Genomic DNA, 27683 nt, shown 5'->3' on the forward strand with positions numbered 1-27683 from the left:
GTTCTAGCTCTGTGAAAAATGCTGTTGGTATTTTGAAAGGGATTGCATTAAATATTTAAATTGCTTTGGTAGTATGGACATTTTAGCAGTGTTTGTTCTTCCAATCCATGAGCATGTCTTTCCATTTCTCTGTGTCATCTTGAGTTTCTTTCATCAGTGCCTTACAGTTTTCAGAGTACTGATCTTTCACTTCTTTGGTTAGATTTATTCCTAGCTATCTTACTATTTTTGTTGCAACTGTAGATGGGATTAATTCCTAAATTTCTCTTTCTGCTGCTTCATTATTAGTGTATAGAAATGTAACAGATTTCTGCATGTTGATTTTATATCCTGCAACTTTACTGAATTCATTGATCTGTTCCAGCAGGTTTTTGTGGATTCTTTTGGGTTTTCTATATATTGTATCATGTTATGTGCAAATACTGAAAGTTTCTCTTTTTCTTTGCTGATTTGGATGTCTTTTGTTTCTTTTTGTTGTCTGATTGCTGTGGTTGAGACTTCTAGTACTATGTTGAATAAAAGTGGTCTTGTTCCTGACCGTAGAGAAAAGCTCTCTGGTTTTCCCCATTAAGGATGATAGTAGCTGTGGGTTTTTTCATATATGGTCTTTATTATCTTGAGGTATATTCCCTCTAAACCTACATTGTTGAGGGTTTTTTTCATGACTGGATGTCATGCTTTTTGAAATGCTTTTTCTGCATCTATTGAAAGAATCATATGGCTCCTACCCTTTCTTTTTTAATGTGGTGTGTCACAGTGATTGATTTGAGAATATTAAACCATTCCTGCAACCCAGGAATAAATTCCACTTGATTGTGGTGAACTATTTTTTAAATGTATTGTTGGATTTGGTTTGCTAGTATTTTATTGAGAATTTTTGCATCCCTGTCCATCAGAGATATTGGCCTATAGTTCACTTTTTTAGTGGTGTCTTTATCTGGTTTTGTTATCAGGGTAATGCTGGTCTCAGACTGAATTTGGAAATTTTCCTTCCTTTTCTGTTTTTTGGAATAATTTGAGAAGAATAGGTATTAACTCTTCTTTAAGTATTTGGTAGAATTTGCCTGTGAAGCCATATGGTCATGGACTTTTGTTTGCTGGGAGTTTTTTGATTAGTGATTCAGTTTCTTTGCTGGTTATCAATCTGTTCAAGTTTTCTAGTTTTTCTTGCAGTTTTGGTAATTTATATGTTTCTAGGAATTTATCCCTTCTATGTTGTCCAATTTGTTGGCATATAGTTTTTCATAATATTCTATTATAATTGTTTATATTTCTGTGGTGTTGGTTGTTATTTCTCCTCTCTCATTTGTGATTTTATTTTCTTGTTTTTTTTCTCTTTTCTTTCTTCTTTTCTTTTTTTTTAAGATTTTATTTAATTTGTTGGAAAGAGGGAGGGAGGGAGAAAGCACAACCAGGGGGATCAGGAGGCAGAAGGAGAAACAGGCTCCCTGCTGAGTAGGGAGCCCCATGTGGGACTTGATCCTAGGACCCTGGGCTCACAACCTGAGCAGAAGGCAGATGCTTAACCAACTGACCACCCAGGCATCCCTTCTCTTTTCTTTTTGATGTTTGGCTAGAGGTTTATCAGTTTTATTAATCGTTTCAAAGAACCAGCTCCTGGTTGCATTGATCTGTTCTATTGTTTTTTTAGTTTCTATATCATTTATTTCTGCTCTAATCTTTATTATTCCTTCCTTCTGCTGGCTTTATGCTTTTTCTTTTTCTGGATCCTTTAGGTGTAAGGTGAGGTGGTTTATTTGAGATTTTCCTTGCTTCTTGAGGTGTGCATCTCTTGCTATATAGTTCCTTTTTAGGACTGCTTTCACTACATCCCAAAGGTTTTGGGCCATTGTGTTTTCATTTTCATTTGTTTCCATGTATGTTTTAAAACTTCTTCTTTGATTTCCTGGTTGACCCATTCATCGTTTAGTAGCATGTTGTTTAACCTCCATGTATTTGTGGTCTTTCCAAATTTTTTCTTGTGGTTGACTTTAGTTTCACAGTGTTGTGGTCAGAAAAGGTGCATGGTTTGACTTCAGTCTTTTTGTATTTGTTGAGGCCTGTTTTTGACCTGATATATGATCTATTCTGGTGAATGTTCCATGTGCACTTGAAAAGAATGTGTATTCTGATGTTTTAGGATGGAATATTCTGAATATATCTGTTAAGTTCAACAGATTCTTTCTTCTTTTTTTATTTTTTTAAAGATTTTATTTATTTATTTATTTATTTGACAGAGATCACAGGTAGGCAGAGAGGCAGGCAGAGAGAAAGGAGGAAGCAGGCTCCCTGCAGAGCAGAGAGCCCGACATGGGGCTCGATCCCAGGACCCTGAGATCATGACCCGAGCCAAAGGCAGAGGCTTTAACACACTGAGCCACCCAGGCGCCCCGTCTTCCTTCTTTTTTCAAAAAATATTTTATTTATTTGACATTCAGAGAGAGTGAGAGAGCGAGAGCATAAGCATATAAGGCAGAGAAAGGGAGAAACAGGCTTCCTACTGAGCACGGAGCCCGATGTGGAGCTCCATCCCAGGACCCTAGCATCAGGGCTTGAGCACAAGGCAGATGTTTAACCGACTGAGCCACCCAGGTGTCCCATGAGCAAACTGTTCACTGCCCAAGTGGGGATAGGAATAACACCCTCTAGGAGCTGTGTTGTGTGGTGGTCCTCTTCTCTAATGACCTGAGCCAAAGGTAGCACTTAACCCACTGAGACACCAGGCACCCAGATTCTTTCTTCTTTTTTTTTTTTTTTAATTTTATTTATTTATTCATGAGAGACAGAGAGAGAGAGAGAGGCAGAGGGAAAAGCAGGACCCTGGGATTATGACCTGAGTCGAAGGCAGACGATTAACATCTGATCCACCCCGGCGCCCCAGATTTTTTCTTCTTGATCCATTCTGTGGTTGATGCTATCTAGTGCAGTTTTCATTTCACTCATTGTATTCTTCAACTCTAGAATTTGGTTCTTTTTTTAATGATTTCTATCTCTTCATTAAATTTCTCATTTTTGTTTTCCTGATTTCCCTGAACTATTTCTGTGTTTTCTTGTGGCCCATTTACTGCCTTAAACCAGATATTTTGAACTCTTTGTTTGCTAAATCACAGATCTCCATGTCTTTGGGGTTGGTTACTAGAAGATGATTGAGATCTTTGGTAGTGTCATGTTTCCCTGATATTTTTTTGTTCCTTGAAGTCCTGTGTGACTGTCTTTGCATTTGAAGTAGTTGTAACCTCCTCTAGTCTTTACCAACTTAGTTCAGGGCAGAAATGTCTTCTGTTAGCCCTGCTAGGAATTCTGAGGCTTTCTCAGACCTCTGTGTATGCCTGCTTCACACATCTTACACCCTGTTGTGGCAGGATTCTTAAGCTTCTGCGCCTTATTTTGACCCTCATTGCAGTAGGCCAGATGCTGACAACCTCTCTTTTGCTTTCCCAAGGATGTGGCTTAAGTTGTAGTTTGCAGTCTCTTTCTGACCCACAGTTTTGGTCCAGCTTTCTGCCTGTGTTCACTAGCTATTTGCTAATGTCCCCTCTTGCTATTGGAGTAGTACATACTGGGAGCCGAGCACACAGTACATACTGGCAGCCGATCCACTGCCAAGGCATTCCCAGTGGCTCAAGGGCACACTTCTTGATGGAGTCCACGGCACATTTAGTAGGATCTGTATCTCGTACCGCCCCTTTGAGAGTCCTGTCTGCCACTGTCTTAGCTTCTCCTCATTCCCCAGCCATGCAGCACAGGACTCAGTACTTTGGATGGAGTGAGAAAAGTGGGCTTCTTTGGCAGGAGTTTGCATAGCTAGTGAAGGTAGACGCTTACTCACACACTCAGACTTCCTTTGTGGGAGAAATCATGTGCTAAGATTATCTCTTTTGGCACTGGGCTCTTCCACCTTGCGGGAGGAGTGATGTATGTAAAGTCACACTGTTCCTCTCACCCTCTACAATGCACCCAAGCTCATTATTTTGCCCCAGTGGTGTGCTGGCTCTTCTCTGCTGGAAACCTGAACTTCCAGAAAGGCTGTCCTATCCCTGGGTGGATTGTCTTAAGATGGTATTTTCCAGGGGCTCCTGGACTGCAGTAAAGTGGGGCTGGAATTGGCTCATGGGCCATTGCAGAGTCCACAGCTGGGACTGAAGCCTCTGTGCCTGTTACATGCCTGACACATGGGTGTGTGAGTCTCCTTCTGGGTTCCTTGGCATATAGTGCTGAATCCTACTGATCCAACAAAGGCACTTTTGTCCATGGGTGGATACTGGATTGTTGGTTTTGAGGAGTGGGTGGTAAGAAGGTTTGTTTTATTTGGCTGTGTTGCTGATGTCATTCCGCAGGGGGTATTGATAGATGTAATCACTCCTGAAACCACCACCATAATCAAGATAAGTACATTTCCATTACCTCTGAAACTTTTCTTGTGCCTCTTTGCAGTCTGTCGCTTATTCTACCTCTGGCTCCGTTTTTTGGAATCTCATATAATGGCATCATACATTCATTAGTGAATATAATCCTTTTTGTTGGGTTTCCTTCACCTAGCATGATTATTTTGGGATTCATCCATGTTGCTCAGTATATCAATGATCTGTTCCTTTTTTTTTTTTTAAGATTTTATTCATTTATTTGACAGCACAAGTAGGCAGAGAGGCAGGCCGAGAGAGAGGAGGAAGCAGGCTCCCTGCTGAGCAGAGAGCCCAATGCGGGGCTCGATCCCAGGACTCTAGGATCATGACCTGAGCCGAAGGCAGAGGCTTTAACCCACTGAGCCACCCAGGTGCCCCCCCCTTTTTTTTTAACTGCTGAAGAGTAATTAATCTTTCAAATAATTTAAGATTTTCTTTGTTTATCCATTCATATCCCTTTATCCATTGGTAGATACTAGGTTATTTCCAGTTTTTGGCTATTATGAATAAAGCTGCTATAAACATTTGTGAACAAGTATTTTCATGGGTGTATGTCATTATTTCTCTGGGTAAATAACCAGGATGGCTTACATAGTATGTGTATGTTTAACTCTATGAGAAGCTGCCAAACAGTTTTTCAAAGTGATTGTTCATTTTACATTCCCATTAGCACTAGAAGAGAGCTCTACTTTCTCCACATCCTTGACAACATTTGGTATTGTCAGTCTTTTCAGTTTTAGTCATTCTAATATCATTATGGTTTTAATTAACTGTATTCCCTTCATGATCAAAGATGTTGAGCATTTTTCTTGTGTTCCTTAGCTATTAGTACATTTTCTTTTGTGAATGCTCTGTGCATCTCTTTTGTTAATATTTAAAAATTATATCTTTTGACTTTTAATTCTTTTGACCTATAACTCAACCTTTAATTGTTGAATTATAAGAGTTCTTATATACATTGTATACAAGTCCCTTTGTCAGATACAGGTATTACATAAGTTTCTTTCAGTCTGTAGTTTGCCTTTTTGTGTTCCTAATGGTATTTTTCAAAGAGTAAAGTATGTCTTTTGGTGAAGTCCAGTTTATCAGTTTCTTATCTATGTTTTATGCTCTTTTGACTTTAATTTTTTATTATTATTTTTTAAAGATTTGTTTATTTATTTGAGAGAGGGAGAGTGAGAATGAGCAGGGGGAGGGGTGTAGAGGAAAAAGCTCTCAAGCAAACTCAGCACTGAGTACAGAGCCCTATGAAGGGCTCCCTCTCACAGCTCTGAGTTTGTGAACTGAGCCAAAATCAGGAGCTGGCCAACTGAGACACCCACGTGCCCCTGTACTCTTTTGACTTTTAGCTAAGAAGTCTTTAGCCCACCCTAAATCTGAAGATTTTCTCCTTATTATTTCCTATAAGTTTTATCATTTTATCTTTTTTTTTTCAAAGATTTTATTCATTTGATGGACAGAGATCACAAGTAGGCAGAGAGGCAGGCAGAGGAGGGGAGGGGAAGCAGGCTTCCCGCTGAGCAGAGAGCCTGATTCGGGGCTTGATCCCAGGACCCTGGAATCATGACCTGAGCCGAAGGCAGAGGCTTTAACCCACTGAGCCACCCAGGCACCCCTATCATTTTATCTTTTATATTTAGGACTGCAGCTTATTTCATATTAATTTTAGTGTTTGATGTAAGGTGTTATTCATTTTTTTCAAAGATGATATCTAGTTTTTCTAGCAACATTAAGAATAAGTCTTTAATTTGAATTGCTTTGATAACTTTTTTGAAAATTATCATTTATGTGAGTCTATTTCTAGATTCTCTATTTTTTTCATTGATCTTCATATATATCCTTTGTTATTATCACACTATCTTGATTACTAGTGTAATCTTCCAATCAGTTAATGTAAATCGTCTTTGCTCTTCTTTTTTTTTTTTCCCTCTGTTATGCTTTTCTAAAATTACTTTGGGTATTACGTGTTGTTATCATTTTCACATAAATTTTATAATTAGATCATCCATTTCTATAAAAAACACATGCTGGCATGTTAATTGGGATTGTTAAATCTATAGATTAATTTGGAGATTGTATCTGAACACTGTTGAGTCTTCCAGTCCATGAATATGGAATATCTCTTCATGTATGTATGTCTTCTTCATTCTCTTTTAGCAGTGTTTTGTAGTTTTCAGGATATAGGTCTTACACAAATTGTATTAAACTATCCCTAAGCATTTCATATTTTTGATGCTATTATAAAAAAATTGTCTTTACATTTCATTTTCCCATTGCTTATTGCTAGTATGTAGAAATACCACTGTTTTTTTCATATTGACTTTGTATCTTGAAAACATTGCTAAGATCACTTACTAATTCTAGTAATTTTGTTCAAATTCTTAAGATATTTTGTCTATATTATCTTCTCATCTATAAACAGTTTTATTAAGTTTAATTCTTTCTTTCCAATGTAAAGACCTATTTATTTCCTTGCCTCGTTCCACTGGTTAGGACCCCCCCAGCACAAAGGTCAGTGTAAGTAGTAATGAGATACAAATCTGCTGACTGGAGGCTTGTTTCCTTCCTCCTTTTGGTAGCTTATCAGAGAGCTGTATCAGCTGAATTGAGCCAGCTTATGGAGGGACAGCAAGGCCTTAAGCTGATAATCAGCATTACTGGCATCTGTGGCCCTTGGTCCTGGAAATACATATTCCTTATTATTGCTAGACCCAGATACTCCTTGATAAATTTCTTGTTACTTAAGGAAACTAAGCGTTCCTTTCCCCCTCCAAAGCTAACTTACAGATATGTAACAGTGTGGTGGTGAGACTTGTTCTTGCTCTTGGAGGAGTTTCTAGAGAACACCCAGCTTGCTGGCCAAAGGAGGCTCCTCTGCATTTGGCTGTATTGTGTACAGAGGATCCCTGTCTAACTTGTGCTGTGGGATAATGAGATTTTAGTGCACACTGTGTGCTTCCTTATTTCTCTACTTCTAACATTTTCTCCAGTAAATACTATTTATATCTCCGTCCTCTGGTGTTAGTGGCATGTGTCACCCTTGCCCAAATATCCAGAGGGTACATACTTACCTGATTGTTTTTCTTGTGGGGAAAGCATTCAGTCTTTCATCATTGAGTATGATGTTTAATGTGAGTTTTTTATGAAATTCCCTTCGTTTTACAGTTGTAGAAAGTTTTTTTTTTTTTTTAAGATTTTATTTAGAGAGAAAGAGCCCACTCAAGCAGGGGGTGGGGCATAGGGAGAGGAAAAGAAAATCTTGAACAGACTTGCTCAGCAGGAAGCCCGAAATGGGGCTCAACACAGCACTCAATCCCAGGGCCCTGAGACCAAGACCTGAGCCGAAATCAAGAGTCCAACACAGAGCTGGCTGAGCCACCTAGGCACCCCAGAAAGTATTTTTTTTTTCATGAATGAATGTTGAATTTTGTCGTTCACATCTGCATATGGCCCTGATCATGCATGTGGCCTTTTTCTAGGTAGGAGATGCTGATAGATTAGATGAGGCTGTGGTGAGGGAGAGGCGAAATCTAGGTGTGCTTAAGAAGGTAGAATTAATTGACCGCTTATTTAATACAGATACATCATCTCAAGAGACTTTTTTTTTTAATTTAAAATTCTTATCATGAATAATTTTTTTAAAGCTTTTATTTATTTGACAGCGAGAGCAGGAACACAAGCAGGGGGAGTGGGAGAGGGAAAGCAGGCTTCCTACCAAACAGGGAACCCAATGTGGGGCTCCATCCCTGGACCCTGGGATCATGACCTGACCAAAGGCAGATGCTTAATGACTGAGCTACCTAGGTGCTCCATCATGAATAATTTAACCTTTTTAACACCTTTGTGAGAGATAATCCTTATTTGTTGATTTGCTTCACTTTAGACTCTGTAATGAATCTGTATTTGATTTTAAGACAGTTTATCTAGGAGTGCCTGGAGGCTCAATTGGTTAAGCATCCAACTCTTGATCTCAGCTCAAGTCTTGACCTCGAGGTCATGAGTTCAAGCCCCACGTTAGATTCCATGCTAGGCGTGGAGCCTACTTAAGAAAAATAATAAAATAAAAGTTTAAAAAGACAATTTATCTATTTAGGAAAGAAAATTTTAGAAGGAAGTTACCATTAATTTTTTTCTAACAAATTATTCCTCCCAGTGGATATTTTGACATATGTGGTCTGGAAGCTAAGTGGCTTACCTGCAACTCGTATAATTGGAAGTGGTTGTAATCTAGACTCTGCCCGTTTCCGTTACCTAATTGGAGAGAAGTTGGGTGTCCATCCCGCAAGCTGCCATGGTTGGATTATTGGAGAACATGGTGATTCTAGTGGTAAGTATAAACCTGTTATCATTACGTAATCATACTTATCTCTAATCATGCTTATTTTCTTTAAAGTCCATTTTTTCCCTGATTTTAATATAGCTACATAACTTTGATTTTGTTGGTACTGCCTGGTATATCTTTTTCTATTCCTATACTTTGTCTTCTGTTCATGGATTTAGCTACTTCTCATAAAATAGTGCCCATAGCATATAGCTGTTTTAAAGTCAATGAGTTTCTCATATCTGGAGAACTTTAACTTACTTTGATTTTTTTAACAAGATTATTAAGATATAATTCACATATTATAAAATTCATCCATTTAAAGTGTATGGGTTTTAGTATATTCAAAGAGTTGTGCAACCATTACTACAAGATAATTACAGTACATTTTCATCACCCCAAAAAGAAACTCCCATTCCTGTGCTCACACCAACCCTCGCCCCAGGCAACCACTAATCTACTTTCTGATTCACTTATTTCAGATTTTTCATGTAAGTAATATTATATAATACGTGGTTTAAACTATTACTTAGGCCACACCAACCTTTTTCTTTTCTGAACTTAAACATTTAATATCTGCTGCATAGTTAGAACTTTCTACTACTTACAGTGTTCTTTAATTGTGGCATACATGCAAATCTTTCCATAATGTCAATAAACCCATTTTATAGGGAATAGGGAGCATTTGTTCATTTAATCATTCATTAGTTCAAAACATTTAATGAGCCCTTCTATTTTCCTTTTACTTCGAGGGTCGTAATATAATAAATTTTCTTAAAATCATGATAAAATTTACTGTATACTTTAAAACTTTTTTCACTTAAGTATATATAACACATGCTGAAAAATTGTACAGAATATAAATTTATAGCTCAATAAATCATCATCAAATAGTGAACATATCTGTGTAATTACCATTCTGATAAATGCACTAGAAAACACTTTCATGACCTCTCTCAATTACTGTTCTTCCTTTTCCCAAGCTGAACTTCTCATACCATGGTGTTTTACTTTAGAAAACAAATGTTTTTGATTTGACTTAGATAAATATTTGTTTTATGAGTGCCTTAATTTGACCCTTTTTGCTTGTGTTATTTTCTTAACTCAGTTCTTCCTCCTCAAAGTCCTTAAAGTTGATTTTCCTAGGTATGTTTTAATGTTTCACATTTAATAATCCATAATTTTATTTTTTATAAAGTAGTATATTCTGATTAGTATTGATTTGAATATATTTATTATTCAATTTAGTGAGATTTTCTTTTGTTTCTTTTCTCTTTACTGCTTTCTACTTAATCAGTTAAACTTTCTTTAATTTCTTCTACTACTTTGGATTCTACACTTACTTTGTAAGTGGTTACCTATTTCATACTTGACCTCAAAATAATTAGTCTGTTTATTCTTCTTTAGAATAGACCTTAGAATGTATTAAGTTTGACTGTCCTTGTTCTCTCACATATGTAATTACGGTTGACCCTTGAACAACATGGAGGTTAGGGGTTCCAATCCGCACATAGTTGAAAATCTGTATATAACTTTTGACTCCCACCAAATTTAATTACTGATAGCCTACCATTGACTGGAAGCCTTAGTGGTAACATAAGCAGTTAATTCAATCAAAGTATGTTATATATATTATATGCTCTTTTCTTTATAGTAATACCTTGTTCATCTACAAGTTTTTTTCAAATTGTTGCACATCTCCAAAACATTTTCCAATATACTTACTAGGAAAAATTCGTGTATAAGGGGACTCACACAGTTCTACCTGTGTTGTTCAAGGGACAACAGTATTAACTACTTTTGGGGTTCCATTCTCTTTTCATCTCTCCAAACTAGTTATTACTATTTAAGTGTAACACCTGTCTGGATTTGTGTACCTGTTTGCCAGTTGTATTGCTTACCTTTATTTCCCGTATCTGTCTCCTTCCCCTGGATTCAGTTCTTTCTTCCTGAAGTATATCTTCAGGAAGTATATCTTGTCAGTTTTGTTCATGTGAAAGTGTTTTAGTCTCACCTCATTGTTGAATGAGAGTTTAACCGATACGAAATTCCAAGTTGACAGTTACTCCCAGTCAGCTCTTTGTTACTGTTGAGTAGTGTTTACTGCTCTTTTCCCTCAAGCTCCTTCTGATGTTTTATCTCATCTTTTTCTTTGTGGATTCTGCAGACATTATCTTGCTTTAAATGCTTCCTATACCACACAATTACAAATAACTTCTACTACATATTTTTCTAATACTTTGTAATTTTGGTTTTTGTTTCCTTTGTCCATTTAAAACTTATTTTTATATATGTGTAAGATAGTTACCTAACTTTATAATAGAAACCCACCGAACTCAAAGAACTGATGCCGTACTGGAAAGAAGAATTTATTCTGAGATATATTTCTTTCAGTGCCTTTATGGAGTGGGGTGAATGTTGCTGGTGTTGCTCTGAAGACTCTAGACCCTAAATTAGGAACTGATTCAGACAAAGAGCAGTGGAAAAATATCCATAAACAAGTTGTTGAAAGGTAACAGTACTTATTAAATGTCTCAGTGCCTTAATAATCAGTCTCGAGAATTAGTTTCACAAACAAAAAATATGCACTTGATCGATGCCTTTTTTGAGATAATAATTCTAACCTTCTGAAAATCTCCAAATTCAGACTTAAATTATGCATAGCTTTCTTTGGGGGTCATTTTTTTAAAAATTTATTTGACAGACAGAGATCACAAGTAGAGAGGCAAGCAGAGAGAGAGAGAGGAGGAGGAAGCAGGCTCCCCACTGAGCAGAGAGCCCAATGTGGGGCTCGATCCCAGGACCCTGGAATCATGACCTGAGCTGAAGGCAGAGGCTTTAACCCATTGAGCCACCCAGGCGCCCCTTTGGGGGTCATTTTTTATTTTATTTATTTTATTTTTATTTATTTATTTTTTTAAGATTTTATTTATTTGTTTGACAGAGAGAGAGATCACAAATAGGCAGAGAGGCAGGCAGAGAGAGGGGGAAGCAGGCTACCCGCTGAGCAGAGAGCCCAACGTGGGACTTGATCCCAGGACCCTGAGATCATGACCCGAGCCGAAGGCAGAGGCTTTAACCCACTGAGCCACCCAGGTGCCCTGGGGGTCATTTTTTAAAAGGAAAATATGCTTATCCTTTCACACGAACTTATATGTGTTTGAAGGGAATATAGCCTAGTGATTATGATCATGGATTTCGGAACCAGGTTGCTGAGGCTTGAAACCTAGTCTCACCATTTATTAGTGGTATGATATTGAGAACTTATTTAAAATATTAAAAGTACAGTTTCTTCATCTTTTTTTCTATTGAAGTATAATTAACATATGGTGTTATACTAGTTTCAGGTATACAACATAGGATATTGATTGATGTATAATTCTATACATTAATCAGTGTTCACCACAATAAGTGTCATCACCATCTGTCATCATCCAACATTATTACAATATTATTGCCTACATTCTTTATGCTGTACTTTTCATCTTCATCACTTATTTATTTCATAACTGGAAATTTGTATCTATTAATCCCTTTTATCTGTTTTGCCCATCCCTCCACCACCTCCCCTCTGGCAACTACTAGTTTCTTTTCTGTATTTAAGAGTCTGTTTTTTGTTTTGTTTTTTATATTCCACATATAAGTGAAATTGTATGGTATTGGTATTTCTCGGTCTTACTTCACTTAGCATAATGCCCTCCAAGTTTTCCATTTTGTTGCAAATGGTAAGACTTCACTCTTTTGTATGGATGAGTAATATTCCACCACATCATCTTTATCCATTCATCTATTGATAGGCACTTGGGTGGTTTCCATGTTTTGGCTCTTGTAAATAATGCTGCACATCCTTTTCCTCTAATAATAGAGCCTGTGAAGGTTATTTTGAACAGTAAATGAGTTAGTACATGCAAAATGCTTAGAATAGTACCTAGAAATTATTAAGTGTTCATCAAATGATTTGATGAAAAGAAATATGAAATTGATCAGATGATCGGAAGTTAACTAGGTTTATTTATAAGTAAAATAAATGACCAACTCTATACATCAGCTTTAACAGCACACATGATTCTCCTTCATGCTCTAGTCAAGCATATGAGAAGTTATAGAACTGAGAAATCACTGTTGGATATTCAAAACTGGCATATTAAACCTACAAAAACATACATCTAGATGTATGGGGGGAGGGACAGAGGGAGAGAATCTTCAACCAGACTTCCTGCTTAGTGCAGGGCCCTATGTAGGCGCTTGACCTCATGACACAAGATCATGACCTGAGCTGAAACCGGCGGTTGGACGCTCAACTGACTAAGCCACCCAGGCCCCCTGATAGTATCTTTTGATGTACAAAATTTAAAAATTTTCACGAAATCCAATTTACCTTTTTATTCCTTATGTTGCTTTTGTCATCATATCAAAGAAAGCAATGCTGAATGCAATGTTGTGAAGCTTTTCCCCTATGTTTTCATGTAAAAGTTTCATGGTTTTAGGTCTTATATTTATACCCTATCCATCTTGAGTTAATTTTTGTATTTGGTCTTAGGTAAGGGTCCAACTTCATTCTTCTTCATGTGGATAGCTAGTTTTCTCAGCATCTTTTGTTGAAAAGACCGTCCTTTCCCCATTCAGTGGTTTTGGCACCCTTGTTGAAAATCAATTGACCATAGTTATGGAAATCTATTTTTGGGATCTCTGTTCTATTTCATTGGTCTATATGTTTATCTTGGTGCCAGTACTACACTGTTTTGTTTACTGTAGCTTTGTAGTAAGTTTGGAAATTAGGTGGTGTGAATCCTTCAGTTTTGTTCTTCCTTTTCAAGATTGTTTTGGCTATTCAGTGAAATTCCTGAAATTCCCTGAGATTTTCACTTGAGGTTTATTTATGTCATCTTTAATTTCTTTCAGCAATATTTTGTAGTTTTTATTGGACAATTCTTTCATTTCCTTTGTTAATTCCTAAGTATTGTATTCTTTTTGATGTTGTTGTAAGTGGAATTGTTTTCTAATTTTCTTTTCATATTGTTCATTGTTAGTGTATATAAATGCAATTTTTGTATGTTGACTTTATATCCTGTTACTTTGCTGAGTTCATTTATTCTAACAGTGTGTGTGTGTGTGTGTGTGTGTGTGTGTGTTGTGTGTGTGAGAGTGTGATCTTTAGAGTTATCTGTATATAAGATCACATTGTCTATGAGCAGAGATAGTTTTACTTTTTTCCAATTTGGATGTCTTTTATTTCTCTCTCTTGTCTAACTGCTCTGGATAGATTTTCCGATTCTGTGTTGAATAGAAGTGGCAAACTGGGCATTTTTGCCTTGTTCCTGATCTTCCCCCCGCCCCAAGATTTTACTTATTTATTTGACAGAGAGAGACACAGTGAGAGAGGGAACACAAGCAGGGAGAATAGGAGAGGGAGAAGCAGGCTTCCTGCTGAGCAGGGAGCCCAATGCAGGGCTCGATCCCAGGACCCTGGGATCATGAACTGAGCTGAAGGCAGATGCTTAATGACTGAGCCACCCAGGCACCCCTCTTGTTCCTGATCTTAAAGGAAAAACTTTCAGTCTTTCACCATTGACTGTGATCACTGTAGGTTTTTCATATATGGCTTTTATTATGTCGAGGTAGTTTCCTTAATTCCTGGTTTCTTAAATGTTCTTGTTATGAAAAGGTGTTGAATTTTGTCAGATGATTTTTTTGTATCAAATGGGATGATGATGTGTTTTTTTCTCATTATGTTAATGTGTCAAATTATGTTAATGAATTTTGGTATATCAAACCATTCTTACATTCCATTTCAGGAATAAACCTCGCTTGGTTATAGTGTATAATCTTTGAAAATGCCCTGAATTTGGCTTGCTAGTAATTTGTTGAGGTGTTTTGCATCAGTGTTCATAAGAAACATTGATCTGAAGTTTTCTTTTCTTGTGGTGACTTCACCTGGCTGTGGAATCAGGGTGATGCTGGCTTCATTGAATCAGTTAGGAAGAATTCCCTCCTCTTCAATTTTTTTTGGAAAAGTTTGAAAAGGATTGGTCCAGGGCTTTTCTTTTTGGGGAGATTTTTGATTACAGACAAACATTCTTATGTTATATAGGTCTTAATCTGTTCTTCTGTTTATGCATGATTTAGTCTTGCTAGGTTAAATTTAGGTTTTGTGTTTCTAAGAATTTGTCTATCCATTTCATCCAGGTTATCTAATTCATTGGCATACAGTTTTTGTAGTACTTTCCAATAATCCTTTTATTTCTGTAGAATCAGTAATAATGTCTCTTTGATTTTTATTTATTTTTTTAAAGATTTTATTTATTTGACAGAGAGAGAAAGAGAGAGAGCACAAGCAGGGGGAGTGCCAGGCAGGGGGAGAGGGAGAAGCAGGCTCCCCGCTGAGCAGGGAGCCTGATGTGGGGCTCGATTCTAGGACTCTGAGATCATGACCTGAGCCAAAAGCAGACATTTAACTGGCTGAGCCACCCAGGTGCCCCAATTTTGATTTTAATAATTTGAATCATCTTTTTTCCTAGCTAAAGTTTTGTCAATTTTGTTGATTTTTTCAAAGAACCAACTTTTGATTACATTGATTTTCTCTATACTTTTTACGTTCTTTATTTTAATCTGCTCTATTCCTTATTATTTCCTTCCATTTGCTAGATCTGGATTTAAATTGCTCTTCTTTTTCTAGTTCCTTAAGTTGTAAGGCTAGGTTGTTGATTGGAGATTTTTCTTTTTTAAGGTAAGCATGCATAGCCGTAAATTTCCCCGAGCAGTGCTTTTACTGTGTCCAATAACTTTTGTTATGTTGTGTTTTCATTTATCTCTAAGTATTTTCAAATTTTCCTTATGATTTCTTCTTTGATTCTTTTTTGTTTAAGGTTGTGTTAATTTCCACAAATTTGTGAATTTTCCAATTTTACTTTTGTTAGTGATTTTTAACTTCATCTCATTGTGTCAGAGAAGATATTTAGTATATGACATCTATTTTTTTTAATTTATTGAAACAATTTGTGGCATATTATATCGTCTTTTCTGAAAAATATCCCATGTGAACTTGAGAAGAATGTAGATGCTGTTATTGGTTGAGGTGTTCTGTTTGTTTATTAGATCTAGTGTTGTTTAAGTCCTCTATTTTCTTATCTTTGGTCTGGTTCTATCCATTATTGTGAGTGGGGTATTGAAGTCTCCAAGTATTATTGTAGAACTCTCTATTTGTCTCCTTAATTCTATCAGTTTTTATTTCATGTGTTTTGGTGATTTATTATTTGATGCATAAATGTTTATAATTATTATGTTTTCTTGCTATTTTGAATCTTTTATGAATATATACTGTCCCTCTTTGGCTATTGTAAACTTTCTTGATTTCTATTTTGTATGACATTCAACCACCTCTGCTTTCTTTTGGCTACTATTTGCATAAAATATCTTTTCAATCCTTTTACTTTCAAACTATTTGTCTTGGATCTCAAATGAGTCTCTTATAGGCAGTGTAGAATTGGATATGTAATTTTATCCATTCTGCCAATCTGTGTCTTTTGATTAGAAACTTTAATCCACTTACATTTAAAGTAATTACTGATTAGGGGGAAGTATGTCATTGTGCTATTTGCTTTCTATATGCCTTAGAGCTTTCTGTTCCTCGTTTCCTGTATTATTGTCTTCTTTTGTGTTCAGTTGATTTTTTTTGGTAATGATATATTTAAATTTCTTCTGTATATATTCTATAACTATTATAGTTATTTTTTTTTGGTTACCATGGGTATTACACTTAGCATCCTAAAATTATAACACACTTATTTGAATTTGTACCAGCTTAACTTCAGTAACATACAAAAGCTCTACTCCTTTACAGCTCCATCCTCATCCTTTTTGATTATTGATGTAAAAAAGTACATGTCCATACATTGTATGCCTTCTAAATAAGCTAATAACTCTTTTAACTGCATTAGTCTTTTACCTTTGAAAACCAGAATTACAAACTAAATTCACAATAATATTATTTTTTTGATTGTTTTTAAAAAATGTATTGGTCTGTTAAATTATTTTTTAAAAAGTAGAATTACAACCATTGTTACAATATTACTAGCTTTTTATAATTGCCCATGCATTTTCCTTTATTGAGACCTTTATGTTTTCATATGGCTTCGAGTTACTGTTCATTTTACCCTACAGAACTCTACTGAGTATTTCTTACAGGTCAGGTCTAATGGTGATAACTCCCTCAACTGTGGTTTCTTTGGGGATATCTTAATTTCTCCCTTATTTTAGAGGGACAGTTTTGCCAAATATAAATTGTAAGATCCTTTGTTGACAGGTCTTTTTTTTTTTGCAATGATCGGGGAAAGTTGCAACAACAATGGCTGCCTTTCTTTTCTATACATCTGTCATCAGAAGCAACCCATCAGCCATTAGAGCACAGATCCTTGATATTTAGAGGCCGGGGTCCTTTTTGCAGGCTGTGCACAAGCTGCTTGGTGAACATGTGAACATCTACCTGCTGAGGTTGGGGGATGAGTAGCTTCTACTGTGCTAAGAGCTGAAATTGGCCGAAATTAACTACAAATTACCGTTGGAACCTTCCCCTGAAAGTTTCAAGCCTTTAATAGACTCCAGAGTTCCAGAATAGTTATATCAGACAGATTTTTTGACAAAACAGTTATTGTCTAGGTGGGGAGATAGAATCCTGGTGCTTCCTACTTCATCATCTTTTCAGAATTTGTCCAGTGCTTAAACCAATTTTTTTTTAATCTAGAAAACTGTTTCGTGCAAAAGCATACCCAAAGTCATCTTCCTAGATAGACCTGCCTTTTTAGAAAGGATCCATACCTACTGTTAACCTTCTACCCATGATACCTCTCCATGATCTTGGGTGATCCTCTTTATATCATATATTCCTCAGAGTTCCTTTGACAAACATGTCTTCAATATTTTATACATAAGAAAAACAAGCTGGTATACCTATAACCACCAGGATCTATAAAACAGGTAACCAAAATCACTCACAGGTGTTTTGGTAATCCTTAGTTAATTGGACTATCCTATCTTCCACTTTTATTTATTATCACTTGTACCTTATTAAATGTATTGACAGACTCATTTAATTGTGTGTTTGATATTTCTAAAGCAAATTTATTTCCTCTTCTGGCCTTATTATTTCTACAGAGATCACATCAGTTGGAAGTTTCAGGTCAACTGTCTTTTCATTTTGGTTATTTTTATCAGTATGTTTCATTTTCTTTCTTTTTCCTTTTTCTTTTCTTTTTTTTTTTAGAGAGAGAGGGATAGAGAAAGCACACACACAGAGGGGGAGGGGCTGAGGGAGAGTGAGAGACTCTTAAGCAGGCTTCACACCCAGCACGGAGTCTGACTCGGGGCTTGATCTCTCAACCCTGAAATCATGACCTAAGCCAAAATCAAGAGTTGGATGCTTAACCAACTGAACCACCCAGGCACCTCTTATTTTCTTAAATTTCCTTACAGAAACCTACTAACCTTTGTTATACCAAATAGCTTTGGCTAAGAGATCAAGTTAGTGCCTAGCAAAAAAACCTGTTAATATTATAGTATCATTTCCTATTCTTCTTAACACAAGTGTCCTTTACCCATATACCACATATTTCCAGATACAGGGGCCATTAGAGACCATTTCCTAGTAAATGCAGAAATAACCTGATCTGGAGGCAGAGACACAACCCAACCACTAAGGAACATGTTTTAGCCAATACTGGTTTGCAAATGTCAGCGGAGCCGCCGATCTAGTTCTTGCAGGGATGTTACAACATTGGTCTCTGTCTATCCAATTCCTAATAATTGCATCACAGGGAATGTTATAGTTCCTTTCTAATTTAAAATGCTGTTGCAATTTCCCACTGAAGTTCTGTGTGATTTAAATACCAAATACTGTGGGGTGCCTGGTTGGCTCAGTTGTTAGGCAGCTGCTTTCAGCTTGGGTCATGATCCCGGGGTTCTGGGTTCAAGCCCCACACTGGCTTCCTGCTGAGTGGGAAGCCTGCTTCTCCCTCCCCTACTCCCACTGCTTGTGTTCCCTCTCTTGCTGTCTCTCTCTGTCAAATGAATAAATAAATTAATTAAATCTTTTAAAAAAAAGAACTTTCTTTAAAAATAAATATCAAAGGGCACCTGGGTGGCTCAGTGGGTTAGAGCCTCTGCCTTCAGCTCGGGTCATGATCCCGGGGTCCTGGGATCGAGCCCCGAATTGGGCTCTCTGCTCGGCGGGGAGCCTGCTTCTTCCTCTCTCTCTCTCCCTGCTTCTCTGCCTACTTGTGATCTCTCTGTCAAATAAATAAATAAAATCTTTTTAAAAAAATACCAAATACAGCAACATATTACAGATCAGTACACATTCCAGTTAGTCCTCCCAGCAATGCAGTGTTCAAATTAAATTATTTGCACCTTGGTCATTTAGCAGAGAACCTATAATTATAAAGGATCCTCATGAGACTGCTATTTTTTTATCTAAAACAACCCAACTGTTTTCTATTATAGCCTCTGATTTTCCAGTGGCTAACCAACAATTGCAGGGCAGTGACACCATGATTTAATAGGATACACTTCCACGTTTTTAACAGAGCAATCAGTTCATTTATATATATATATATATATATATATATATATATATATATATATTTATTTAAAGATTTTATTTATTTGACATAGAGAGAGAGAGATCACAATTAGGCAGAGACAGGCAGAGGGGAGGGGAAGCAGGCTCTTTGCTGAGCAGAGAGCTCGATGTGGGGCTGGATCCCAGGACCCTGAGATCGTGACCTGAGGCAAAGGCAGAGGCTTAATCCACTGAGCCACCCAGGCGCCCCAGAACAATCAGTTTTTGTGTTAAGATAGTAGCGTTAAAACTGCTTGTTCTATTTGCTTCCTTTACCTTTCTCTTTATTGCAGCACTTTTATTTTCATTAGGATGGTTAAAAATTAAAGTATTATATTTTTAGCCATTTTTTTTCTCAACCGTTTTCTCTTTGTCAATCTATTTTGTTAATTCCTGAGAGGGTGGATCTGTCACCCAAATTTCACTGGTAAGTTTTTTTCCCCAGTTATCTACTGCAGAGCTTTCTTCAACTCATATATCATCAATCATCCATTAGAGTCTCCTCTCTTTCCTTTTACTTACCCCACAGAGTCTTGGTTATATTGAATTGAGAGTCTGAAAGTTAATCCTAAATTTGATAGCAATCTGCATGCCTTCTAACTGTGGCCCTAGTTTTAAAGATTCAACTGAGCCCACAGTCAAATCATAGGATACCACAATGAGTATAGTCCAGTCTCAACTTTCCTGTGCTGAGGTGGTCCATACACACATCGGATGTCTTATCTTTTGCTACCAAGTGTCCTGCGTATAGTCCTGGGGCCTTGAAACTGTGCCCACACGGTTGTAAGACCACCAATATGAATACTGATGCCAAACATTCCTTTTACTATTTTGGATCCTTTTCTCAGAACTAAACAAACTTAGTGCTAAGTTAAAACCTCTTTGTTCTTTGCTTTTGACTGTCCACCCAAATCTTTGGGTGGCAATGCAGAAATAGAATACATATTTATTATAGAAACTAGGAAAATTCAGAAAAGTGTAAAGAAGATCATATCACTTGTGGGGCACCTGGGTGGCTCAGTGGGTTAAGGCCTCTGCCTTCAGCTCGGGTCATGATCTCAGGGTCCTGGGATCCAGCCCCGCATCGGGCTCTCTGCTCTGCGGGGAGCCTGCTTCCCCCCGTCTCTGCCTGCCTCCCTGCCTACTTGTGATCTCTCTGTCTCTCTCTGTTAAATAAACAATAAAATATTTTAAAAAAAAGATCATATCACTTGTAATATCACTTAAAATTAATCACTGTGAAAAACTTTGTGTATTGATGCAATTCTAAAGTTTTTATAGATATGAATGATGTTTGTTATGAGCCTGAGATAAGAAATTGCATAATGTTTAGGACTGTGTCTTTTTTTCTATTTATTTATTTATTTACTTATTTATTTGTTATTTTTATTAACATACAAAAAATAATGTATTATTTGCCCCAGAGGTACAGGTCTGTGAATCGTCAGACTTACACACTTCACAGCACTCACCACAGCACATACCCTCCCCAATGTCCATAACCCAACCACCCTCTCCATACCCCCTTCCTCCCAGCAACCCTCAGTTTGTTTTGTGAGATTGAAAGTTTGCCTCCCTCCCGATCCCATCTTGTTTAATTTTTTCCTTCTCTACCCCAAGTCCCCCACTCTGTCTCTCAAATTCCTCATATCAGGGAGATCATATGATAATTGTCTTTCTCTGATTGACTTATTTCACTCCGCATAATACCCTCTAGTTCCCTACACATCGTTGCAACTGGCAAGATTTCATTTCTTTTGATGGCTGCATAGTATTCCATTGTATATATATATACCACATCTTCTTTATCCATTCATCTGTAGATGGATATCTAGGTTCTTTAGGACTGTGCCTTTTTCCTTTGAAAATGTATCATGAACATATTTCCATATTTTCATATATTATTGATTTAATAATTTATTCTTATGAACAATATGTATGCATGGCTTTTAATTATAGAAAGTTACATTGGCACCCTAGTAACAGCTTTAAGTGGTCAGCAAGATGTATATGCTAACCTTCAAGATGATCAGATTCTGTTTGCATACTTAAGCAACAATTAAAAAAAACTCAAAAAAAGTTTCATCTTTAGTTGCACATATGCCCTAGGATTCTGCTTTTATGATAAGAGAAGGGTAGGTTAGTTATTGCTTAAATTGAATAATGAAGTTTATGAAAATAGTATAGAAACTTCTATTGCCTGTTCATAAATAATTTCTAGAAAAAATCTCTGGGAGTGGCATTGACATATAGGTTACTTCAAATTGGATTCTTGAAAAATAATGTTTTCTCTGAGTTGATTTGCCATTAATTTGATTTTCTTACTTTCTATAACCATAGTGCCTATGAGATTATCAGGCTTAAAGGATATACCTCTTGGGCTATTGGACTGTCTGTGACAGATCTGGCAGGATCAATTTTGAAAAATCTTAGGAGAGTGCATCCAGTTTCAACTATGGTTAAGGTAGGCTTAAATTGACTCTTCATTCATCATCTTTTCTTTAATATTTGTTGATTCTCTACTCTGTGCCAGGCATTATACAAGATGTTGAGGATATAGTGGTGAACAAAAAAGGCCCTGACCTCATAAAGTTCAAGAAAAAAATGGACTTAATAAAACAATTATAAAAGTAAATATATAATAACAAATTATGATAAGTGAAATGATGAAAAACTACCAAGTATTTAAGAGTATACAAGAAGAGAATTTAACTACCCGGGTTGAAGCATGGGTAATAGTAAGGGAAGACTTCCTAAGGAAGTCAAATGTGATCTATTCTGAATAATGAGTAGGAGTTGATTTGGAAGGCTGGACTAATAGTCTAAGCAGAGGGAATACACATACAGAGGAACAGAGGTCGATATAAATAGAGGGCACTTGTGGAGCTGAAAAAAGGTGAGTTGCTGGAATGTAGAGAATGAAGGGAAGTACATCGTGAGGCTGGAGAAGCAAGCAGGGTTTGACCACTGAAAGCTTTATAAAAGGATTTGGATCCTTACCATAAAGGCTATGGGAAGCCACCAAAAGAATTTAAGCGAGAGACTGGCAAGTTTTCATGATATAAATATTTTTATGGCTGTGATGGAACAGATTTGAAAGGGACAAGAGTGGACATGTGGAAACTTGTCAAGAAGATGAGCAGTAGCCCAGAATAGAAAGGATAGTAGTAGAGGTGAAGAGAAGGGGATGAATTTGAGAGACACTGTATTTAGGAGGTAACATTCATAGGACTTGGTAATGGAATTAAGTAGGAAATAAGGAAGAGAAAGGTCACTTGTAGGTTTATATTTTGCACCATTATATGGAGAGTGATATCCACTGAGGAAGAAAATTCTCAAGGAGAACCAGGTTTAAAGATCATGTTTGCAGTTATGAACAAGTTGAATTTCAGGTGCCTTTTCAATATCCGAGGGGAAATAGGCAGTTGGGTACAGTTTCTGGAACTTATAAAAGAGTTTTAGTTGAAGTTCTAAGTATGAGTCAGTTTGGAAAGAGACAGTTCCTGAGAGGGAGAGAGCTTCTGTCAACACCACCACCAACAATAAAGAAAGAGATGCTGGACAAGCACAGACAACAGGTATCCCTTACCCTTGGTAACTGCAGCTGGGAATTTTAATGAGCTTGCCTAAGGAGAGTGTAATAAAGTGAGAAGACAGACTGAGTCTTGAGGAATGTTAAAAGTTGAGTTTATAGTGTGAGCCCACAAAGGTGACTAAGAAGTAGTGGCCAGAGAGTTAAAAGAAAAACCAAGGGAAAAAAATGTGGATTCATGGTAACCAAGAGAGAGGAGGATGCTTTAAAGATGAAAGAATTGGTTTTCTGTTGATTGATGTTGAGAAGTCATTTAAATTGGGATTAAAAATGCCAGAAAGATAAAGTGACAGAGGTCATGGATAAACTTAGGAGGAGCTGTTTACTGAAGTAGTAGGAATGAAAGCCTGATTGGAGTTCAGTAGGGTTTTCTTAACCTAGGCACTATTGACTTTGGACCAGATAATTCTTCACTGTTGGAGGGCTGCCCCGTTCATTGTGGAATGTTAACAGCATTCCTGGCCTCTATCTGTCAGATGCCGTAGCATACTCTCTTTCCCCAGTTTTGACAGTCAAAAATGTCTCCAGATATTGCCCAATGTCCCTTTGGAGGGTCCCTTGAGAAATTTTGAGGAAATCAAGACAAGTTTAAACAGCTCTTTTGAGGTATTTGGCTGCCAAGGTAAGGAAAGAGAGTAGTAATTGGAGAGGAAAATCAAGTCAGTCAAGTTTGTATTTTTTTGTTTTTTGTTTTTAAAGATAAGATGCTGATGGTAAAAGAAGATATTGAAGATAGAAGTAATAGCAGAGAGGGTGGGATCCAGAGCATAGATGAAGGTATTAGCCTTAGAAAGGAGGAGACAGAGCTATTTGCTGTAGCAGGAGATAATAGAGGATAGGCAGTGAATCCCGTAGATTTATAAGTTAGACATTGGATGCATCCGATGACTTATTTTTAGTGAAGAGACAAAATCACCTACTGAGAATCAGAGGATATATAGAAAAGTCAGATGTTTGAGAAGATTTTGAATCATCTTTGTAGATAGTGAGAAATAGAATTTGACTCCCCCCAAAAAACAGAATTACTGTTAGGTGGATGCTCATTTGAGGTTGGTATTCATTAATTGATTTAGTTAAAGATTGACTTTATTGTGTAGTTTTCTCCAGGGATGTGTGCACAGGAATGGGGAGGGAAGGTAGCTGAATTCATGTGGGTGTAGGTTTTACTTGCTGGAGCATGAAAGAGAGGGTGGGGGAGAAAATAGAGGGGAGGGATGGGGGAAGTGTAGCTTTTGGCTTATACACATGTTAGTAATGGGTTTGCCTTTCTGCTGAAGGGTCACAGACAAAATTCAAGACCTTTGTCCTTTAAATGTGATCTACATACAAATGAATAAGTTATAAAAAGAAAATGAATAATAAGGACTTGAAGAAATATTCATAAACTGAAAATTAAAATAGGGCAGAAGGTCTTAGTATATGGTGAAAGAGTTACAGGATAAATCATGGATATGGAGGGACTCTCTAACAAGGTCCACAGTAGGATACTTGGGATGGGGGAGAAAGGGTTATGAGCTGAAGAAGTCAAGAAACTGGAAAGAAAGGGGCTTGGTTATGGTTAGTTTATCCACATGGACAATGAAGTCACCAAGGTTAGTCGCAGAAATCAGAGCAGAGAGGAAAAACTGTGAGCTAGGTGTCAGTCTTTTATGAATGAGATGGAGTAACCAAAGGGTTAGTAAATGGTCATTAGTAGACGAGCCTCAAAAAATAGGGGGAATGTTAAGAGAGTAGGGGCTAATGATTTGAAAGAGACAATGAGTACACAACGGATACCACACACCCCTCCTCTTTTGAGGGTGTGCAGAAGATGTGGGAGAATAAGCAATGACCTCTAGGGCACTCCTGAGGCAAGGTCAGGGAGATGTCAAATGCTCTGAGGAGAGACTGAGATTGAGTAATATGGGAATTTCGTAGTTCTTACTGAACAAATCAATGGACAAGTTAAATTTTAAAAGAAAAATTTGATAAAACATTTGACATTAAGAACATAATCAATCCTGTACTCTTTTTTTTATCCCAGTTACTTCAATTTTATTACTTCACATTTTCAGCAAATAAATAAGGGTATACAAACAGTTTATTTCATATTAATATATTGACTGGATTTTTTCCCAATATATAGGGAATTGTTTTTAAATAGCCATTTCCTCATTTCATGGCCAGTCCAGGAACAAATGAGAGCCAATTTTAGTGTATTCGAGAGTCATATTGTCATATTGTCAACGAGGCATGAAGCCTAAAGAGAAGAAGGGACTAGCAGCAGTCATGGTCAGCACATAGGACCAGGCAGGGCCAGGCCCCTTATCTCCATCCCACTCAGCAGCCTGCAAATGGCATGATGGGATGAATATACATTCTTCAGTTCTAGTCTGAGAAGCCCCTTCTGGAAGAAAGACAGAGAAAGCAGACGGGAAACAAATCCCCAAACCACTAACAGGGAAGCAGAGGGGCTTCCTCCTCAGCCACAGTGGCCTTGTTTCTGATGCTACCCAATCCCCAGCAACTCACGCTGAAACTCCCAAAAGTTACACAGAGGTGGCAACAGAATGACCAAGGGCAGGGAAGGCAAGGGAAGGTGAGTGTAACTGGAGGTGGAGCCCGGCTGGGAATGGACTGTGGGCTGACGGTCTGGTGGGGCAGTGGCCTTCCATGGGTAGGCACAGACCAGAGAGGAGGGAATGTGAGAATGGCCTGGCAGGGGCCCTCAGTGGAAGACATGTGGCTGGTGTGATTGAGCTTTTGAGGTTGAGTGTAAAGTGCCTACCAAAGTGAGGGAACCGCACTGGGGTGGAGGAGGTAGCCAGAGTCCCTCTGTGGGAGACTTAGAGTGAAACAGGAGCAAGGGCCACACCCTGAGATCCTCAGAGATGGAGAGAGGGAAGCTTGACTGAGTAGCACCTGCGGGCTCTGAGCTGCTGTGGGACGCTGGAAGGTACCACTCCAGAGTCAAGGAGTCTCTTCTTTCCCTCTGTGCTAGTTCCCGGTAACTGTTTAATTATAAGGAAGGAAGGAGGGAGAACAAGACTTTCCCATTGCTGCCTCCAACCCTAGACTCAACCCCAAGGGGTGGATAGGAGAGAACAATGAGTGGTGGAAGGCAGAGGGAGGTGTGAGGGGGTCTACTGGGTCTTCTCTTCCAGGGGGTAGTAGGAGGGTGGCAGAAACAGGTTTGTGGGCATGTAGGCCTGTAGGTTTGTTGCCCCGGTTGTAATCACCTCTGGAAGCTGCTTCTGCAACCTCGGCTTTGGCTGCAGGAGCGGAGGGAACATCAGGGCTGCTAGCTGGAGGTTCCAGGAGGGATAAGGTGGTGGCCATGGTTGCACCTATTCCATGTTCATCACACGAGGTCCTGGATAGAAGTCAAATGGAGTGGTGGATAGAAGTAGCCAGAATAACAGGGGTTCATTCCATTGGTAACTGTCAGGGGAAAGACAAAGGCCCTGCTGGGCACATGAGAGTACCTGTAGGCTGCATTGCAGGCTTCAGCTTTGGAGAATGGAGCTGTCACCTGTAGCATCTGGTGTCTGACTCAGTGGTGCTTCCTGGTGTAAAGGTCTGCTTAAACAAAGCAGTCACTTTCCCAGCCACTTCAACCTTCACTGTTCTCTTGATGTAGTTTACATCCAACACAGGTCGCTTGGTTTTGCGGTCCTTTATCAGATAAAACGGCATCATGAAGGATTGGATCACATCTTTTCTTTGGACAGAGAAGTGGACCTGGTAAGGGGTAATAGTAGATGGTGTCTCTCTTGGTGCCTTTGAAGACCTCTGGCATGTTCTTCATGTCCTTGAACACAAACTCCGCAGTCATAGGATGTTAGGATCAGTATTAATTACTCTGCCCCCCTCTGATTCTAGTGAGCTCTGTGGTCTCTCTGGTATCCTCTTATTCTGAAGCTTTCTTGCAGAATTGCTTTTCCATATCAGGTTACTGAACAATAATCTAATTTTGCCTTTTAGGGCTTATACGGAATAAATGAAGAAATCTTTCTCAGTATCCCTTGTATCTTGGGGCGAAATGGTGTCTCAGGTGTTGTGAAAGTTAACTTGAATTCGGAGGAGGAGGCCCTTTTTAAGAAGAGTGCAGACACACTCTGGAATATCCAAAAAGACCTGGTATTTTAAAGCCTCTTAATGTTTCACCGTTCCATAGAACAAAAGATATCAGACTTTTACATTTTGAAAGTATTTTATTTTTGGGTTTTTTTTGGAAAGTATTTTAATCTGATCTGTTAAAAAAAAACAAAACAAAACACTGGAGACCCATGATGTAAGTTCAGTCCCGCAAGGTTTGGAAAAGGAAATGGGAGATCTCTCTCTCTGAGTGTCTCATAGCTCAGTTCTAATGATACCCAACCTATACAGAGGCAAGTTTTGCTCTGAGGTGTGTCATATATAAGAGTTGCCTTTAGATTTAGTAGAATATGTATAACAACCCAGTATATAATATAAAATGATTTTTCTCACAAAACAACCAGCGCTTTTTTCTTGTGTCAAAATTTAATTCTTTATTTTTTTTATTTCTTTATTTAAATTTCTTTATTTACTTTATGCTTCATTGGCTTCGTGTGTATGATCTTTACTAAGTAAGCACTTATCTTTAAGACCATGTATATCAGAAGGAAACAGAAATAAAATTTTATGGTATAAAAAATTAAACAAAATGTCTTTGAACCTTGTAATATTATTCCAATTCATATAAACCCAAGTAGGGGCACCTGGGTGGCTCAGTGGGTTAAGCCTCTGCCTTCG

At 37.7% G+C, this 27683-nt stretch overlaps 1 protein-coding gene across 1 annotated transcript in view; it reads left to right on the forward strand.

The window, feature by feature from the left end:
• The window catches only part of LOC116881400 (L-lactate dehydrogenase C chain), a 45737-nt gene extending 18640 nt beyond the window's left edge, over positions 1-27097 (forward strand). Inside the window, exons 5-8 of the mRNA XM_032881170.1 lie at positions 8557-8730; positions 11119-11236; positions 21677-21800; positions 26892-27097. Coding sequence (XP_032737061.1) covers positions 8557-8730; positions 11119-11236; positions 21677-21800; positions 26892-27056 — 581 coding nt within the window. The 3' untranslated portion in view covers positions 27057-27097. The remainder of the gene's footprint in view (positions 1-8556; positions 8731-11118; positions 11237-21676; positions 21801-26891) is intronic.
• The last annotated feature ends 586 nt before the right edge of the window (positions 27098-27683 follow it).

This window comes from Lontra canadensis, unplaced genomic scaffold (genome assembly GCF_010015895.1).
Source record: "Lontra canadensis isolate GAN:19392208 unplaced genomic scaffold, GSC_riverotter_1.0 scaffold74, whole genome shotgun sequence".
Lineage (NCBI taxonomy): Eukaryota > Metazoa > Chordata > Mammalia > Carnivora > Mustelidae > Lontra > Lontra canadensis.